The sequence below is a fragment of the Somniosus microcephalus genome, chromosome 4 (assembly GCF_052327205.1).
Source record: "Somniosus microcephalus isolate GS21.2 chromosome 4, FLI_Smic_1.0, whole genome shotgun sequence".
NCBI lineage: Eukaryota > Metazoa > Chordata > Chondrichthyes > Squaliformes > Somniosidae > Somniosus > Somniosus microcephalus.
The window spans coordinates 5,679,072-5,698,876 of record NC_140990.1 but is presented as its reverse complement, the minus strand read 5'-3'; the positions used below and the strand labels follow the sequence as shown (position 1 = coordinate 5,698,876).

The following is a 19,805-nucleotide window of genomic DNA, read 5'->3' as shown; positions in this document are numbered from 1 at the left end:
AGGTACAGCATGGGTTAGATACAGAGTAAAGCTCCCTCTACACTGTCCCATCAAACATACCCAGGGCAGGTACAGCACGGGTTAGATACAGAGTAAAGCTCCCTCTACACTGTCCCATCAAACACTCCCAGGGCAGGTACAGCACGGGTTAGATACAGAGTAAACCACCCTCTACACTGTCCCATCAAACACTCCCAGGGCAGGTACAGCACGGGGTTAGATACAGATTAAAGCTCCCTCTACACTGTCCCATCAAACACTCCCAGGGCAGGTACAGCACGGGTTAGATACAGAGTAAAGCTCCCTCTACACTGTCCCATCAAACACTCCCAGGGCAGGTACAGCATGGGTTAGATACAGAGTAAAGCTCCCTCTGCACTGTCATATCAAACACTCCCAGGGCCGGTACAGCATGGGTTAGATACAGAGTAAAGCTCCCTCTACACTGTTCCATCAAACACTCCCAGGGCAGGCACAGCACGGGTTAGATACAGAGTAGAACTCCCTCTACACTGTCCCATCAAACACTCCCAGGGCAGGAACAGCACGGGTTAGATACGGAGTAAAGCTCCCTCTACACTGTCCCATCAAACACTCCCAGGACAGGTACAGCACGGGTTAGATACAGAGTAAATCTCCCTCTACACTGTCCCGTCAAACACTCCCAGGGCAGGTACAGCATGGGTTAGATACAGAGTAAAGCTCCCTCTACACTGTCCCATCAAACATACCCAGGGCAGGTACAGCACGGGTTAGATACAGAGTAAAGCTCCCTCTACACTGTCCCATCAAACACTCCCAGGGCAGGTACAGCACGGGTTAGATACAGAGTAAAGCTCCCTCTACACTGTCCCATCAAACACTCCCAGGGCAGGTGCAGCACGGGTTAGATACAGAGTAAAGCTCCCTCTACACTGTCCCATCAAACATACCCAGGGCAGGTACAGCACAGGTTAGATAAAGAGTAAAGCTCCCTCTACACTGTCCCATCAAACATACCCAGGGCAGGTACAGCACGAGTTAGATACAGAGTAAAGCTCCCTCTACACTGTCCCATCAAACACTCCCAGGGCAGGTACAGCACGGGTTAGATACAGAGTAAAGCTCCCTCTACACTGTCCAATCAAACACTCCCAGGGCAGGTGCAGCACGGGTTAGATACAGAGTAAAGCTCCCTCTACACTGTCCCATCAAACACTCCCAGGGCAGGTACAGCACGGGTTAGATACAGAGTAAAGCTCCCTCTACACTGTCCCATCAAACACTCCCAGGGCCGGTACAGCATGGGTTAGATACAGAGTAAAGCTCCCTCTACACTGTCCCATCAAACACTCCCAGGGCAGGTACAGCATGGGTTAGATACAGAGTAACGCTCCCTCTACACTGTCCCATCAAACACTCCCAGGGCCGGTACAGCACGGGTTAGATACAGAGTAAAGCTCCCTCTACACTGTCCCATCAAACACTCCCAGGGCAGGTACAGCATGGGTTAGATACAGAGTAAAGCTCCCTCTACACTGTCCCATCAAACACTCCCAGGGCAGGTGCAGCACGGGTTAGATACAGAGTAAAGCTCCCTCTACACTGTCCCATCAAACATACCCAGGGCAGGTACAGCACGGGTTAGATACAGAGTAAAGCTCCCTCAACACTGTCCCATCAAACACTCCCAGGGCAGGTGCAGCACGGGTTAGATACAGAGTAAAGCTCCCTCTACACTGTCCCATCAAACACTCCCGGGGCAGGTACAGCACGGGTTAGATACAGAGTAAAGCTCACTCTACACTGTCCCATCAAACACTCCCAGGGCCGGTACAGCATGGGTTAGATACAGAGTAAAGCTCCCTCTACACTGTCCCATCAAACACTCCCAGGGCCGGTACAGCACGGGTTAGATACAGAGCAAAGCTCCCTCTACACTGTCCCATCAAACACTCCCAGGGCAGGTACAGCATGGGTTAGATACAGAGTAAAGCTCCCTCTAAACTGTCCCATCAAACACTCCCAGTGCCGGTACAGCACGGGTTAGATACAGAGCAAAGCTCCCTCTACACTGTCCCATCAAACACTCCCAGGGCAGGTACAGCATGGGTTAGATACAGAGTAAAGCTCCCTCTACACTGTCCCATCAAACACTCCCAGGGCAGGCACAGCATGGGGTTAGATACAGATTAAAGCTCCCTCTACACTGTCCCACCACCACTCCCAGGGCAGGTACAGCACGGGTTAGATACAGAGTGAAGCTCCCTCTACACTGTCCCATCAAACATACCCAGGGCAGGTACAGCACAGGTTAGATACAGAGTAAAGCTCCCTCTACACTGTCCCATCAAACATACCCAGGGCAGGTACAGCACGGGTTAGATACAGAGTAAAGCTCCCTCTACACTGTCCCATCAAACACTCCCAGGGCAGGTACAGCACGGGTTAGATACAGAGTAAAGCTCCCTCTACACTGTCCCATCAAACACTCCCAGGGCAGGTGCAGCACGGGTTAGATACAGAGTAAAGCTCCCTCTACACTGTCCCATCAAACATACCCAGGGCAGGTACAGCACAGGTTAGATACAGAGTAAAGCTCCCTCTACACTGTCCCATCAAACATACCCAGGGCAGGTACAGCACGGGTTAGATACAGAGTAAAGCTCCCTCTACACTGTCCCATCAAACACTCCCAGGGCAGGTACAGCACGGGTTAGATACAGAGTAAAGCTCCCTCTACACTGTCCCATCAAACACTCCCAGGGCAGGTGCAGCACGGGTTAGATACAGAGCAAAGCTCCCTCTACACTGTCCCATCAAACACTCCCAGGGCAGGTACAGCATGGGTTAGATACAGAGTAAAGCTCCCTCTACACTGTCCCATCAAACACTCCCAGGGCCGGTACAGCACGGGTTAGATACAGAGTAAAGCTCCCTCTACACTGTCCCATCAAACACTCCCAGGGCAGGCACAGCATGGGTTAGATACAGAGTAAAGCTCCGTCTACACTGTTCCATCAAACACTCCCAGGGCAGGCACAGCACGGGTTAGATACAGAGTAAAACTCCCTCTACACTGTCCCATCAAACACTCCCAGGGCAGGAACAGCACGGGTTAGATACAGAGTAAAGCTCCCTCGACACTGTCCCATCAAAGACTCCCAGGGCAGGTACAGCACGGGTTAGATACAGAGTAAACCACCCTCTACACTGTCCCATCAAACACTCCCAGGGCAGGTACAGCACGGGGTTAGATACAGATTAAAGCTCCCTCTACACTGTCCCATCAAACACTCCCAGGGCAGGTACAGCACGGGTTAGATACAGAGTAAAGCTCCCTCTACACTGTCCCATCAAACATACCCAGGGCAGGTACAGCACGGGTTAGATACAGAGTAAAGCTCCCTCTACACTGTCCCATCAAACACTCCCAGGGCAGGTGCAGCACGGGTTAGATACAGAGCAAAGCTCCCTCTACACTGTCCCATCAAACACTCCCAGAGCAGGTACAGCACAGGTTAGATACAGAGTAAAGCTCCCTCTACACTGTCCCATCAAACATACCCAGGGCAGGTACAGCACGGGTTAGATACAGAGTAAAGCTCCCTCTACACTGTCTCATCAAACATACCCAGGGCAGGTACAGCACGGGTTAGATACAGAGTAAAGCTCCCTCTACACTGTCCCATCAAACACTCCCAGGGCAGGTACAGCACGGGTTAGATACAGAGTAAAGCTCCCTCTACACTGTCCCATCAAACACTCCCAGGGCAGGTGCAGCACGGGTTAGATACAGAGTAAAGCTCCCTCTACACTGTCCCATCAAACATACCCAGGGCAGGTACAGCACAGGTTAGATAAAGAGTAAAGCTCCCTCTACACTGTCCCATCAAACATACCCAGGGCAGGTACAGCACGAGTTACATACAGAGTAAAGCTCCCTCTACACTGTCCCATCAAACACTCCCAGGGCAGGTACAGCACGAGTTAGATACAGAGTAAAGCTCCCTCTACACTGTCCCATCAAACACTCCCAGGGCAGGTACAGCATGGGTTAGATACAGAGTAAAGCTCCCTCTACACTGTCCCATCAAACACTCCCAGGGGCAGGTACAGCACGGGGTTAGATACAGAGTAAAGCTCCCTCTACACTGTCCCATCAAACACTCCCAGGGCAGGTACAGCACGGGTTAGATACAGAGTAAAGCTCCCTCTACACTGTCCCATCAAACACTCCCAGGGCCGGTACAGCATGGATTAGATACAGAGTAAAGCTCCCTCTACACTGTCCCATCAAACACTCCCAGGGCCGGTACAGCACGGGTTAGATACAGTGAAAAGCTCCCTCTACACTGTCCCATCAAACACTCCCAGGGCAGGTACAGCATGGGTTAGATACAGAGTAAAGCTCCCTCTACACTGTCCCATCAAACACTCCCAGGGCCGGTACAGAACGGGTTAGATACAGAGTAAAGCTCCCTCTACACTGTCCCATCAAACACTCCCAGGGCAGGTACAGCATGGGTTAGATACAGAGTAAAGCTCCCTCTACACTGTCCCATCAAATATACCCAGGGCAGGTACAGCACGGGTTAGATACAGAGTAAAGCTCCCTCTACACTGTCCCATCAAACACTCCCAGGGCAGGTACAGCACGGGTTAGATACAGAGTAAACCACCCTCTACACTGTCCCATCAAACACTCCCAGGGCAGGTACAGCACGGGGTTAGATACAGAGTAAAGCTCCCTCTACACTGTCCCATCAAACATACCCAGGGCAGGTACAGCACAGGTTAGATACAGAGTAAAGCTCCCTCTACACTGTCCCATCAAACATACCCAGGGAAGGTACAGCACGGGTTAGATACAGAGTAAAGCTCCCTCTACACTGTCCCATCAAACACACCCAGGGCAGGTACAGCACGGGTTAGATATAGAGTAAAGCTCCCTCTACACTGTCCCATCAAACACTCCCAGGGCAGGTACAGCACGGGTTAGATACAGAGTAAAGCTCCCTCTACACTGTCCCATCAAACACTCCCAGGACAGGTACAGCACGGGTTAGATACAGAGTAAAGCTCCCTCTACACTGTCCCATCAAACACTCCCAGGGCAGGTACAGCACGGGTTAGATACAGAGTAAAGCTCCCTCTACACTGTCCCCATCAAACACTCCCAGGGCAGGTACAGCACGAGTTAGATACAGAGTAAAGCTCCCTCTACACTGTCCCATCAAACACTCCCAGGGCAGGTACAGCACGGGTTAGATACAGAGTAAAGCTCCCTCTACACTGTCCCATCAAACACTCCCAGGGCAGGTACAGCACGGGTTAGATACAGAGTAAAGCTCCCTCTACACTGTCCCATCAAACACTCCCAGGGCAGGTACAGCATGGGTTAGGTACAGTGTAAAGCTCCCTCTACACTGTCCCATGAAACACTCCCAGGGCAGGTACAGCACGGGTTAGATACAGAGTAAAGCTCCCTCTACACTGCCCCATCAAACACTCCCAGGGCATGTTCAGCACGGGTTAGATACAGAGTAAAGCTCCCTCTACACTGTCCCATCAAATACTCCCAGGGCAGGTACAGCACAGGTTAGATACCGAGTAAAGCTCCCTCTACACTGTCCCATCAAACACTCCCAGGGCAGGTACAGCACGGGTTAGGTACAGTGTAAAGCTCCCTCTGCACTGTCCCATCAAACACTCCCAGGGCAGGTACAGCACGGGTTAGATACAGAGTAAAGCTCCCTCTACACTGTCCCATCAAATACTCCCAGGGCAGGTACAGCACGGGTAAGGTACAGTGTAAAGCTCCCTCTACACTGTCCCATCAAACACTCCCAGGGCAGGTACAGCACGGGTTAGGTACAGTGTAAAGCTCCCTCTACACTGTCCCATCAAACACTCCCAGGGCAGGTACAGCACGGGTTAGATACAGAGTAAAGCTCCCTCTACACTGCCTCATCAAACACTCCCAGGGCAGGTACAGCACGGGTTAGATACAGAGTAAAGCTCCCTCTACAATGTCCCATCAAACACTCCCAGGGCAGGTACAGCACGGGTTAGATACAGAGTAAAGCTCCCTCTACACTGTCCCATCAAACACTCCCAGGGCAGGTGCAGCACGGGTTAGATACAGAGTAAAGCGTCCTCTACACTGCCCCATCAAACACTCCCAGGGGAGGTACAGCATGGGTTAGATACAGAGTAAAGCTCCCTCTACACTGTCCCATCAAACACTCCCAGGGCAGGTACAGCACGGGTTAGATACAGAGTAAAGCTCCCTCTACACTGTCCCATCAAACACTCCCAGGGCAGGTACAGCACGGGTTAGATACAGAGTAAAGCTCCCTCTACACTGCCCCATCAAACACTCCCAGGGCAGGTACAGCACGGGTTAGATACAGAGTAAAGCTCCCTCTACACTGTCCCATCAAACACTCCCAGGGCAGGTACAGCACGGGTTAGATACAGAGTAAAGCTCCCTCTACACTGTCCCATCAAACACTCCCAGGGCAGGTGCAGCACGGGTTAGACACAGAGTAAAGCTCCCCCTGCACTGTCCCATCAAACACTCCCAGGGCAGGTACAGCACGGGTTAGATACAGAGTAAAGCTCCCTCTACACTGTCCCATCAAACACTCCCAGGGCAGGTACAGCACGGGTTAGATACAGAGTAAAGCTCCCTCTACACTGTCCCATCAAACACTCCAAGGGCAGGTACAGCACGGGTTAGGTACAGTGTAAAGCTCCCTCTACACTGTCCCATCAAACACTCCCAGGGCAGGTACAGCACGGGTTAGGTACAGTGTAAAGCTCCCTCGACACTGTCCCATCAAACACTCCCAGGGCAGGTACAGCACGGGTTAGATACAGAGTAAAGCTCCCTCTACACTGCCCCATCAAACACTCCCAGGGCAGGTACAGCACGGCTTAGATACAGAGTAAAGCTCCCTCTACACTGTCCCATCAAACACTCCCAGGGCAGGTACAGCACGGGTTAGATACAGAGTAAAGCTCCCTCTACACTGTCCCATCAAACACTCCCAGGGCAGGTGCAGCACGGGTTAGATACAGAGTAAAGCTTCCTCTACACTGCCCCATCAAACACTCCCAGGGCAGGTACAGCATGGGTTAGGTACACAGTAAAGCTCCCTCTACACTGTCCCATCAAACACTCCCAGGGCAGGTACAGCACGGGTTAGATACAGAGTAAAGCTCCCTCTACACTGTCCCATCATACACTCCCAGGGCAGGTACAGCACGGGTTAGATACAGAGTAAAGCTCCCTCTACACTGTCCCATCAAACACTCCCAGGGCAGATACAGCACGGGTTAGATACAGAGTAAAGCTCCCTCTACACTGTCCCATCAAACACTCCCAGGGCAGGTACAGCACGGGTTAGATACAGAGTAAAGCTCCCTCTACACTGTCCCCTTCAAACACTCCCAGAGCAGGTACAGCACGGGTTAGATACAGAGTAAAGCTCCCTCTACACTGTCCCCATCAAACACTCCCAGGGCAGTTACAGCACGGGTTAGATACAGAGTAAAGCTCCCTCTACACTGTCCCATCAAACACTCCCAGGGCAGGTACAGCACGGGTTAGATACAGAGTAAAGCTCCCTCTACACTGTCCCATCAAACACTCCCAGGGCAGGTACAGCACGGGTTAGATACAGAGTAAAGCTCCCTCTACACTGTCCCCATCAAACACTCCCAGGGCAGGTACAGCACGGGTTAGATAGAGAGTAAAGCTCCGTCTACATTGTCCCATCAAACACTCCCAGGGCAGGTGCAGCACGGGTTAGATACAGAGTGAATCTCCCTCTACACTGTCCCATCAAACACTGCCAGGGCAGGTACAGCACGGGTTAGATACAGAGTAAAGCTCCCTCTACACTGTCCCATCAAACACTCCCAGGGCAGGTACAGCACGGGTTAGATACAGAGTAAAGCTCCCTCTACACTGTCCCATCAAACACTCCCAGGGCAGGTACAGCACGGGTTAGATACAGTGTAAAGCTCCCTCTACACTGTCCCATCAAACACTCCCAGGGCAGGTACAGCACGGGTTAGATACAGAGTAAAGCTCCCTCTGCACTGTCCCATCAAACACTCCCAGGGCAGGTGCAGCGCGGGGTTAGATATAGAGTAAAGCTCCCTCTACAGTGTCCCATCAAACACTCCCAGGGCAGGTACAGCACGGGTTAGATACAGAGTGAATCTCCCTCTACACTGTCCCATCAAACACTCCCAGGGCAGGTACAGCACGGGTTAGATACAGAGTAAAGCTCCCTCTACACTGTCCCATCAAACACTCCCAGGGCAGGTACAGCACGGGTTAGATACAGAGTAAAGCTCCCTCTACACTGTCCCATCAAACACTCCCAGGGCAGGTACAGCACGGGTTAGATACAGAGTAAAGCTCCCTCTACACTGTCCCATCAAACACTCCCAGGGCAGGTACAGCACGGGTTAGATATAGAGTAAAGCTCCCTCTACACTATCCCATCAAACACTCCCAGGGCAGGTACAGCACGGGTTAGATACAGAGTAAAGCTCCCTCTACACTGTCCCATCAAACACTCCCAGGGCAGGTACAGCACGGGTTAGATACAGAGTAAAGCTCCCTCTACACTGTCCCATCAAACACTCCCAGGGCAGGTACAGCATGGGTTAGATACAGAGTAAAGCTCCCTCTACACTGTCCCATCAAACACTCCCAGGGCAGGTACAGCACGGGTTAGATACAGAGTAAAGCTCCCTCTACACTGTCCCATCAAACACTCCCAGGGCAGGTACAGCACGGGTTAGATACAGAGTAAAGCTCCCTCTACACTGTCCCATCAAACACTCCCAGGGCAGGTACAGCACGGGTTAGATACGGAGTAAAGCTCCCTCTACACTGTCCCATCAAACACTCCCAGGGCAGCTACAGCACGGGTTAGATACAGAGTAAAGCTCCCTCTACACTGTCCCATCAAACACTCCCAGGGCCGGTACAGCACGGGTTAGATACAGAGTAAAGCTCCCTCTACACTGTCCCATCAAACACTCCCAGGGCAGGCACAGCATGGGTTAGATACAGAGTAAAGCTCCCTCTACACTGTTCCATCAAACACTCCCAGGGCAGGCACAGCACGGGTTAGATACAGAGTAAAACTCCCTCTACACTGTCCCATCAAACACTCCCAGGGCAGGAACAGCACGGGTTAGATACAGAGTAAAGCTCCCTCGACACTGTCCCATCAAAGACTCCCAGGGCAGGTACAGCACGGGTTAGATACAGAGTAAACCACCCTCTACACTGTCCCATCAAACACTCCCAGGGCAGGTACAGCACGGGGTTAGATACAGATTAAAGCTCCCTCTACACTGTCCCATCAAACACTCCCAGGGCAGGTACAGCACGGGTTAGATACAGAGTAAAGCTCCCTCTACACTGTCCCATCAAACATACCCAGGGCAGGTACAGCACGGGTTAGATACAGAGTAAATCTCCCTCTACACTGTCCCATCAAACACTCCCAGGGCAGGTGCAGCACGGGTTAGATACAGAGCAAAGCTCCCTCTACACTGTCCCATCAAACACTCCCAGGGCAGGTACAGCACGGGTTAGATACAGAGTAAAGCTCCCTCTACACTGTCCCATCAAACATACCCAGGGCAGGTACAGCACGGGTTAGATACAGAGTAAAGCTCCCTCTACACTGTCTCATCAAACATACCCAGGGCAGGTACAGCACGGGTTAGATACAGAGTAAAGCTCCCTCTACACTGTCCCATCAAACACTCCCAGGGCAGGTACAGCACGAGTTAGATACAGAGTAAAGCTCCCTCTACACTGTCCCATCAAACACTCCCAGGGCAGGTACAGCATGGGTTAGATACAGAGTAAAGCTCCCTCTACACTGTCCCATCAAACACTCCCAGGGGCAGGTACAGCACGGGGTTAGATACAGAGTAAAGCTCCCTCTACACTGTCCCATCAAACACTCCCAGGGCAGGTACAGCACGGGTTAGATACAGAGTAAAGCTCCCTCTACACTGTCCCATCAAACACTCCCAGGGCCGGTACAGCATGGATTAGATACAGAGTAAAGCTCCCTCTACACTGTCCCATCAAACACTCCCAGGGCCGGTACAGCACGGGTTAGATACAGTGAAAAGCTCCCTCTACACTGTCCCATCAAACACTCCCAGGGCAGGTACAGCATGGGTTAGATACAGAGTAAAGCTCCCTCTACACTGTCCCATCAAACACTCCCAGGGCCGGTACAGAACGGGTTAGATACAGAGTAAAGCTCCCTCTACACTGTCCCATCAAACACTCCCAGGGCAGGTACAGCATGGGTTAGATACAGAGTAAAGCTCCCTCTACACTGTCCCATCAAATATACCCAGGGCAGGTACAGCACGGGTTAGATACAGAGTAAAGCTCCCTCTACACTGTCCCATCAAACACTCCCAGGGCAGGTACAGCACGGGTTAGATACAGAGTAAACCACCCTCTACACTGTCCCATCAAACACTCCCAGGGCAGGTACAGCACGGGGTTAGATACAGAGTAAAGCTCCCTCTACACTGTCCCATCAAACATACCCAGGGCAGGTACAGCACAGGTTAGATACAGAGTAAAGCTCCCTCTACACTGTCCCATCAAACATACCCAGGGCAGGTACAGCACGGGTTAGATACAGAGTAAAGCTCCCTCTACACTGTCCCATCAAACACACCCAGGGCAGGTACAGCACGGGTTAGATATAGAGTAAAGCTCCCTCTACACTGTCCCATCAAACACTCCCAGGGCAGGTACAGCACGGGTTAGATACAGAGTAAAGCTCCCTCTACACTGTCCCCATCAAACACTCCCAGGGCAGGTACAGCACGAGTTAGATACAGAGTAAAGCTCCCTCTACACTGTCCCATCAAACACTCCCAGGGCAGGTACAGCACGGGTTAGATACAGAGTAAAGCTCCCTCTACACTGTCCCATCAAACACTCCCAGGGCAGGTACAGCACGGGTTAGATACAGAGTAAAGCTCCCTCTACACTGTCCCATCAAACACTCCCAGGGCAGGTACAGCATGGGTTAGGTACAGTGTAAAGCTCCCTCTACACTGTCCCATGAAACACTCCCAGGGCAGGTACAGCACGGGTTAGATACAGAGTAAAGCTCCCTCTACACTGCCCCATCAAACACTCCCAGGGCATGTCCAGCACGGGTTAGATACAGAGTAAAGCTCCCTCTACACTCTCCCATCAAATACTCCCAGGGCAGGTACAGCACAGGTTAGATACCGAGTAAAGCTCCCTCTACACTGTCCCATCAAACACTCCCAGGGCAGGTACAGCACGGGTTAGGTACAGTGTAAAGCTCCCTCTGCACTGTCCCATCAAACACTCCCAGGGCAGGTACAGCACGGGTTAGATACAGAGTAAAGCTCCCTCTACACTGTCCCATCAAATACTCCCAGGGCAGGTACAGCACGGGTTAGGTACAGTGTAAAGCTCCCTCTACACTGTCCCATCAAACACTCCCAGGGCAGGTACAGCACGGGTTAGGTACAGTGTAAAGCTCCCTCTACACTGTCCCATCAAACACTCCCAGGGCAGGTACAGCACGGGTTAGATACAGAGTAAAGCTCCCTCTACACTGCCTCATCAAACACTCCCAGGGCAGGTACAGCACGGGTTAGATACAGAGTAAAGCTCCCTCTACAATGTCCCATCAAACACTCCCAGGGCAGGTACAGCACGGGTTAGATACAGAGTAAAGCTCCCTCTACACTGTCCCATCAAACACTCCCAGGGCAGGTGCAGCACGGGTTAGATACAGAGTAAAGCGTCCTCTACACTGCCCCATCAAACACTCCCAGGGGAGGTACAGCATGGGTTAGATACAGAGTAAAGCTCCCTCTACACTGTCCCATCAAACACTCCCAGGGCAGGTACAGCACGGGTTAGATACAGAGTAAAGCTCCCTCTACACTGTCCCATCAAACACTCCCAGGGCAGGTACAGCACGGGTTAGATACAGAGTAAAGCTCCCTCTACACTGCCCCATCAAACACTCCCAGGGCAGGTACAGCACGGGTTAGATACAGAGTAAAGCTCCCTCTACACTGTCCCATCAAACACTCACAGGGCAGGTACAGCACGGGTTAGATACAGAGTAAAGCTCCCTCTACACTGTCCCATCAAACACTCCCAGGGCAGGTGCAGCACGGGTTAGACACAGAGTAAAGCTCCCCCTACACTGTCCCATCAAACACTCCCAGGGCAGGTACAGCACGGGTTAGATACAGAGTAAAGCTCCCTCTACACTGTCCCATCAAACACTCCCAGGGCAGGTACAGCACGGGTTAGATACAGAGTAAAGCTCCCTCTACACTGTCCCATCAAACACTCCAAGGGCAGGTACAGCACGGGTTAGGTACAGTGTAAAGCTCCCTCTACACTGTCCCATCAAACACTCCCAGGGCAGGTACAGCACGGGTTAGGTACAGTGTAAAGCTCCCTCTACACTGTCCCATCAAACACTCCCAGGGCAGGTACAGCACGGGTTAGATACAGAGTAAAGCTCCTTCTACACTGCCCCATCAAGCACTCCCAGGGCAGGTACAGCACGGCTTAGATACAGAGTAAAGCTCCCTCTACACTGTCCCATCAAACACTCCCAGGGCAGGTACAGCACGGGTTAGATACAGAGTAAAGCTCCCTCTACACTGTCCCATCAAACACTCCCAGGGCAGGTGCAGCACGGGTTAGATACAGAGTAAAGCTTCCTCTACACTGCCCCATCAAACACTCCCAGGGCTGGTACAGCATGGGTTAGGTACAGAGTAAAGCTCCCTCTACACTGTCCCATCAAACACTCCCAGGGCAGGTACAGCACGGGTTAGATACAGAGTAAAGCTCCCTCTACACTGTCCCATCATACACTCCCAGGGCAGGTACAGCACGGGTTAGATACAGAGTAAAGCTCCCTCTACACTGTCCCATCAAACACTCCCAGGGCAGATACAGCACGGGTTAGATACAGAGTAAAGCTCCCTCTACACTGTCCCATCAAACACTCCCAGGGCAGGTACAGCACGGGTTAGATACAGAGTAAAGCTCCCTCTACACTGTCCCCTTCAAACACTCCCAGGGCAGGTACAGCACGGGTTAGATACAGAGTAAAGCTCCCTCTACACTGTCCCCATCAAACACTCCCAGGGCAGTTACAGCACGGGTTAGATACAGAGTAAAGCTCCCTCTACACTGTCCCATCAAACACTCCCAGGGCAGGTACAGCACGGGTTAGATACAGAGTAAAGCTCCCTCTACACTGTCCCATCAAACACTCCCAGGGCAGGTACAGCACGGGTTAGATACAGAGTAAAGCTCCCTCTACACTGTCCCCATCAAACACTCCCAGGGCAGGTACAGCACGGGTTAGATACAGAGTAAAGCTCCGTCTACATTGTCCCATCAAACACTCCCAGGGCAGGTACAGCACTGGTTGGATACAGAGTAAAGCTCCCTCTACACTGTCCCATCAAACACTCCCAGGGCAGGGACAGCACGGGTTAGATACAGAGTAAAGCTCCCTCTACACTGTCCCATCAAGCACTCCCAGGGCAGGTACAGCACGGCTTAGATACAGAGTAAAGCTCCCTCTACACTGTCCCATCAAACACTCCCAGGGCAGGTACAGCGCGCGGTTAGATATAGAGTAAAGCTCCCTCTACACTGTCCCATCAAACACTCCCAGGGCAGGTGCAGCACGGGTTAGATACAGAGTGAATCTCCCTCTACACTGTCCCATCAAACACTGCCAGGGCAGGTACAGCACGGGTTAGATACAGAGTAAAGCTCCCTCTACACTGTCCCATCAAACACTCCCAGGGCAGGTACAGCACGGGTTAGATACAGAGTAAAGCTCCCTCTACACTGTCCCATCAAACACTCCCAGGGCAGGTACAGCACGGGTTAGATACAGTGTAAAGCTCCCTCTACACTGTCCCATCAAACACTCCCAGGGCAGGTACAGCACGGGTTAGATACAGAGTAAAGCTCCCTCTGCACTGTCCCATCAAACACTCCCAGGGCAGGTGCAGCGCGGGGTTAGATATAGAGTAAAGCTCCCTCTACAGTGTCCCATCAAACACTCCCAGGGCAGGTACAGCACGGGTTAGATACAGAGTGAATCTCCCTCTACACTGTCCCATCAAACACTCCCAGGGCAGGTACAGCACGGGTTAGATACAGAGTAAAGCTCCCTCTACACTGTCCCATCAAACACTCCCAGGGCAGGTACAGCACGGGTTAGATACAGAGTAAAGCTCCCTCTACACTGTCCCATCAAACACTCCCAGGGCAGGTACAGCACGGGTTAGATACAGAGTAAAGCTCCCTCTACACTGTCCCATCAAACACTCCCAGGGCAGGTACAGCACGGGTTAGATATAGAGTAAAGCTCCCTCTACACTATCCCATCAAACACTCCCAGGGCAGGTACAGCACGGGTTAGATACAGAGTAAAGCTCCCTCTACACTGTCCCATGAAACACTCCCAGGGCAGGTACAGCACGGGTTAGATACAGAGTAAAGCTCCCTCTACACTGTCCCATCAAACACTCCCAGGGCAGGTACAGCATGGGTTAGATACAGAGTAAAGCTCCCTCTACACTGTCCCATCAAACACTCCCAGGGCAGGTACAGCACGGGTTAGATACAGAGTAAAGCTCCCTCTACACTGTCCCATCAAACACTCCCAGGGCAGGTACAGCACGGGTTAGATACAGAGTAAAGCTCCCTCTACACTGTCCCATCAAACACTCCCAGGGCAGGTACAGCACGGGTTAGATACAGAGTAAAGCTCCCTCTACACTGTCCCATCAAACACTCCCAGGGCAGCTACAGCACGGGTTAGATACAGAGTAAAGCTCCCTCTACACTGTCCCATCAAACACTCCCAGGGCAGGCACAGCACGGGTTAGATACAGAGTAAAGCTCCCTCTACACTGTCCCATCAAACACTCCCAGGGCAGCTACAGCACGTGTTAGATACAGAGTAAAGCTCCCTCTACACTCTCCCATCCAACACTCCCAGGGCAGGTACAGCATGGGTTAGATACAGAGTAAAGCTCCCTCTACACTGTCCCATCACACACTCCCAGGGCAGTTACAGCACGGGTTAGATACAGAGTAAAGCTCCCTCTAAGGGCAGCACGGTGGCATAGTGGTTAGCACTGTTGCCTCACAGCGCCAGGGACCCGGATTTAAATCCGGCCTCGGGTGATTGTCTGTGTGGAGTTTGCACATTCTCCCCGTGTTTGCGTGGGTTTCCTCCGGGTGCTCCGGTTTCCTCCCACAGTCCAAAGATGTGCGGGTTAGGTTGATTGGCCATGATAAAAATTGGCCCTTAGTGTTAGGGCGATTAAATACGTGGGGTTACGGTGTTCCGGGGATAGGGCTTGGGTGGGATGGCTGTCGGTGTAGGGACCGGGTGCTAGGGTTTGGATGATCAGCCATGATCTCGTTGAATGGCGGAGCAGGCTCGAAGGGCCGAATGGCCTACTCCTGCTCCTATCTTCTATGTTTCTATAGAGTACAGCTGCCTCTACACTGTCTCATGACACACAGTGATCATTACTAACTGTCTGTCTCTCTCTTTCTGTCTCCTCGTGCTCTCTGTCTGTCACTCTCTCTCTGTCTGTCTCTGCCTGTCTCACTATCTCTCTCGCTCACCCTCGCTCCCTCTGTCTCGCTCGCTCTCTCTCTCTCTCTGTCGCTCTCTCTCTCTCCCTCTCTCTCTCTGTCTCACTCTCTCTCTGTCTCACTCTCTCTGTCTCTCTCTGTCTCTCTCTGTCTCTGTCTCTCTCTCTTTCTCTCTGGCTCTCTCTCTCTGCCTCTCTCTCGCTCGCACTCTGTCTCTCTCTCTGTCACTCTCTCTCTCACTCTCTGTCTCTCTCTCTCTCTGTCTCTCTCACTCTCTGTCTCTCTCACTCCCTGTCTCTCTCTCTCTCTCTCTCTCTCTCTGCCTCTCTCACTCTCTGTCTCTCTCACTCCCTGTCTCTCTCTCTCTCTCTCTGTCTTTCTCTCGCTCGCACTCTGTCTCTCTCTCTGTTTATCGCTGTCTCTCTCTCTGTCTCTCTGTCTCTCTGTCTCTGTCTCTCGCTCTGTCTCTCTCTCTCTCTGTCTCTCTCTCTCTGTCTCTCTCTCTCTCTCTCTGTCTCTCTCTCTCGCTCTGTCTCTCATTCTCTGTCTCTCAGAGACCACGAGGGCCCCTCTGCCTAACACGGGGCCGGACTGCGAGGAGGAGCGATCGCCAGCAGAGATCTAGGGAGGCTGGAGAGAGACGGAGTTGGGATTCTCGGAGGTAAAAGAGCTCGGCAGCAGAGGGCACAGGGGAGACGAGAGGCATCACACAGAGCGGGAAAGTCCCAGGCTCCATCCCTGGCTTGTAAATTCAGCTGGGGTTCTCCAGTGACCCCTGCTGTATGCACCATAATCTAGGCTGAGTCTCCAGTGCAGTACTGAGGGAGCGCCGCACTGTCGGAGGGGCAGTACTGAGGGAGCGCCGCACTGTCGGAGGGGCAGTACTGAGGGAGCGCCGCACTGTCGGAGGAACAGTACTGAGGGAGAGCTGGACTGTTGGAGGGGCAGGACTGTGGGAGCACTGCACTGTCGGAGGGGCGTACTGAGGGAGTGCTGCACTGTTGGAGGGGCAGTACTGAGGGAGTGCAGCACTGTTGGACGGGCAGTACTGAGGGAGCGCCGCACCGTCGGAGGGGCAGTACTGAGGGAGCGCCGCACCGTCGGAGGGGCAGTACTGAGGGAGCGCCGCACCGTCGGAGGGGCAGTACTGAGGGAGCGCCGCACCGTCGGAGGGGCAGTACTGAGGGAGTGCCGCACTGTCGGAGGGGCAGTACTGAGGGAGCGCCGCACTGTCGGAGGGGCAGTACTGAGGGAGCGCCGCACTGTCGGAGGGGCAGTACTGAGGGAGCGCTGCACTGTCGGAGGGGCATTACTGAGGGAGCGCCGCACTGTCGGAGGGGCAGTACTGAGGGAGTGCTGCACTGTCGGAGGGGCAGTACTGAGGGAGTGCCGCACTGTCGGAGAGGCAGTACTGAGGGAGTGCCGCACTGTCAGAGGGGCAGTACTGAGGGAGCGCCGCACTGTCGGAGGGGCAGTACTGAGGGAGCGCTGCACTGTCGGAGGGGCAGTACTGAGGGAGCGCCGCACTGTCAGAGGGGCAGTACTGAGGGAGCGCTGCACTGTCGGAGGGGCAGTACTGAGGGAGCGCTGCACTGTCGGAGGGGCAGTACTGAGGGAGCGCCGCACTGTCGGAGGGGCAGTACTGAGGGAGCGCCGCACTGTCGGAGGGGCAGTACTGAGGGAGCGCTGCACTGTCGGAGGGGCAGTACTGAGGGAGCTGCACTGTCGGAGGGGCAGTACTGAGGGAGAGCCGCACTGTCGGAGGGGCAGTACTGAGGGAGCGCCGCACTGTCGGAGGGGCAGTACTGAGGGAGCGCCGCACTGTCGGAGGGGCAGTACTGAGGGAGCGCCGCACTGTCGGAGGGGCAGTACTGAGGGAGTGCTGCACTGTCAGAGGGGCAGTACTGAGGGAGCGCCGCACTGTCGGAGGGGCAGTACTGAGGGAGCGCCGCACTGTCGGAGGGGCAGTACTGAGGGAGCGCCGCACTGTCGGAGGGGCAGTACTGAGGGAACGCCGCACTGTCGGAGGGGCAGTACTAAGGGAGTGCTGCACTGTCGGAGCTGCTGTCTTTCGGATGAGACGTTAAACCCGGGGTCCCATCAGCTCTCTCAGGTGGACTTAAAATATCCCACGGTCACTCTTGGATGAAGAGCAGGGGGGAGTTATACCCACTGTCCTGGGACCCAATATTTATCCCCCAATCAACATCACTAAAACAGATTATCTGGTCATTATCACATTGCGGTTTGTGGGAGCTTGCTGTGCAAATTGTCTGCCACGTTTCCTACACTACCGCAGTGACTGCATTTCGAAAAGCTGTAGAAATGCACGTCTTTCCCAGATAGGGTTGAGAATGTTGATTTAATTTTCTCTCTCTTGGTTTTCAGGTCGAGCTCTCCATTGGTCGGTATCTTGATCCCAGGACCAGAAGGACGTCCCTGCCCCCGACCGCTGGATCATGAGACGCCCCCTTCCCAGACGTCTAGTCGCAGCCCGAGGAGGGGGGCAACGGCAGAGGGGAGCGTGGGGAGTCGGGCTCCGTTATCCCAGTGATTCCTCCCAACCTCCCAGACCCATCCCACAATGCTGTGGGCTCCAGTCTCTCAGTGATTCCTCCCAACCTCCCAGACCCATCCCACAATGCTGTGGGCTCCAGTCTCTCAGTGATTCCTCCCAACCTCCCAGACCCATCCCACAGTGCAGTGGGCTCCAATGAGTCTTCCCAACCTCCCAGACCCATCCCACAGTGCAGTGGGCTCCAATGAGTCCTCCCAACCTCCCAGACCCATCCCACAGTGCATTGGGCTCCAATGAGTCCTCCCAACCTCCCAGACCCATCCCACAGTGCAGTGGGCTCCAATGAGTCCTCCCAACCTCCCAGACCCATCCCACAGTGCAGTGGGTCTCAGTCCCCCAATGAGTCCTCCCAACCTCCCAGACCCATCCCACAGTGCAGTGGGCCTCTGTCCCCCAAAGAATCCTCCCAGACCCATCCCACAGTGCAGTGGGCTCCAATGAGTCCTCCCAACCTCTGAGACCCATCCCACAGTGCAGTGGGCTCCAATAAGTCCTCCCAACCTCCCAGACCCATCCCACAGTGCCGTGGGCTCCAATGAGTCCTCCCAACCTCCCAGACCCATCCCACAGTGCAGTGGGCTCCAATGAGTCCTCCCAACCTCACAGACCCATCCCACAGTGCAGTGGGCTCCAATGAGTCCTCCCCACCTCACAGACCCATCCCACAGTGCAGTGGGTCTCAGTCCCTCAATGAGTCCTCCCAACCTCCCAGACCCATCCCACAGTGCAGTGGGTCTCTGTCCCGCAAAGAATCCTCCCAGACCCATCCCATGGTACAGTGGGCTCCAATGAGTCCTCCCAACCTCCCAGACCCATCCCACAATGCAGTGGGTCTCAGTCTCCCAATGAGTCTTCCCAACCTCCCAAACCCATCCCACAATGCAGTGGGCTCCAATGAGTCCTCCCAACCTCCCAGACCCATCCCACAGTGCAGTGGGTGGCTCTCTCACTCTGATTGGCTGAAAGAGCTCTATATTTGATTGTACATATATATATATAAGATATAAATAGACAGAATTATATTCCCCCTGGTGAGGGGCAGCTCGAGCTCGCTGGTTATTTACAGCGTGTCGCTCGGCTCTCTGCCCCCATTTTAATGGCAAACATTCTCTCCTTATTTTTTTATATATTTCCATTAAATGTTTCCCGCGGCGACCTTTACAATGGCAAGGTCCTATGTAAACACGTCACGGCTCCATGACGGCCTCCCACCAATGGGGGCAGTGCAACCACAATAAAGCCACACTTTAAACAGATGGGAATTACCGGCTGAGTGTCTTAATTCCACCGACACCTTCTCTCTCTCATCGAAATACATTCATGGTTGAACACAGATCTATCCATACAGTGTATAAACAGATATATCCCTGAGTGTATAAATATACATTCGTATAATTTGTATATACTCTTTTCTTATATTTAGTGGTTGTCCCTCTGTTTATGGCAAGCTGTAACATAGTGTGCCGCTAGGGTTACACAATTTCTCTCTTCCCCTAGTAGGTATGGGAGTTTTTGGTCGTCATTCAA

The 19,805-nt window shown here is 53.2% G+C and overlaps 1 protein-coding gene across 1 annotated transcript in view; it reads left to right on the top strand.

Moving 5' to 3' along the window:
- Positions 1–19,534, top strand: part of LOC147118212 (uncharacterized) — a 58,843-nt gene extending 39,309 nt beyond the window's left edge. Inside the window, exon 8 of the mRNA XM_085984304.1 lies at positions 18,089–19,534. Within this exon, the coding sequence (XP_085840430.1) occupies positions 18,089–18,117 (29 nt within the window). The 3' untranslated portion in view covers positions 18,118–19,534. The remainder of the gene's footprint in view (positions 1–18,088) is intronic.
- Positions 19,535–19,805: the final 271 nt, after the last annotated feature.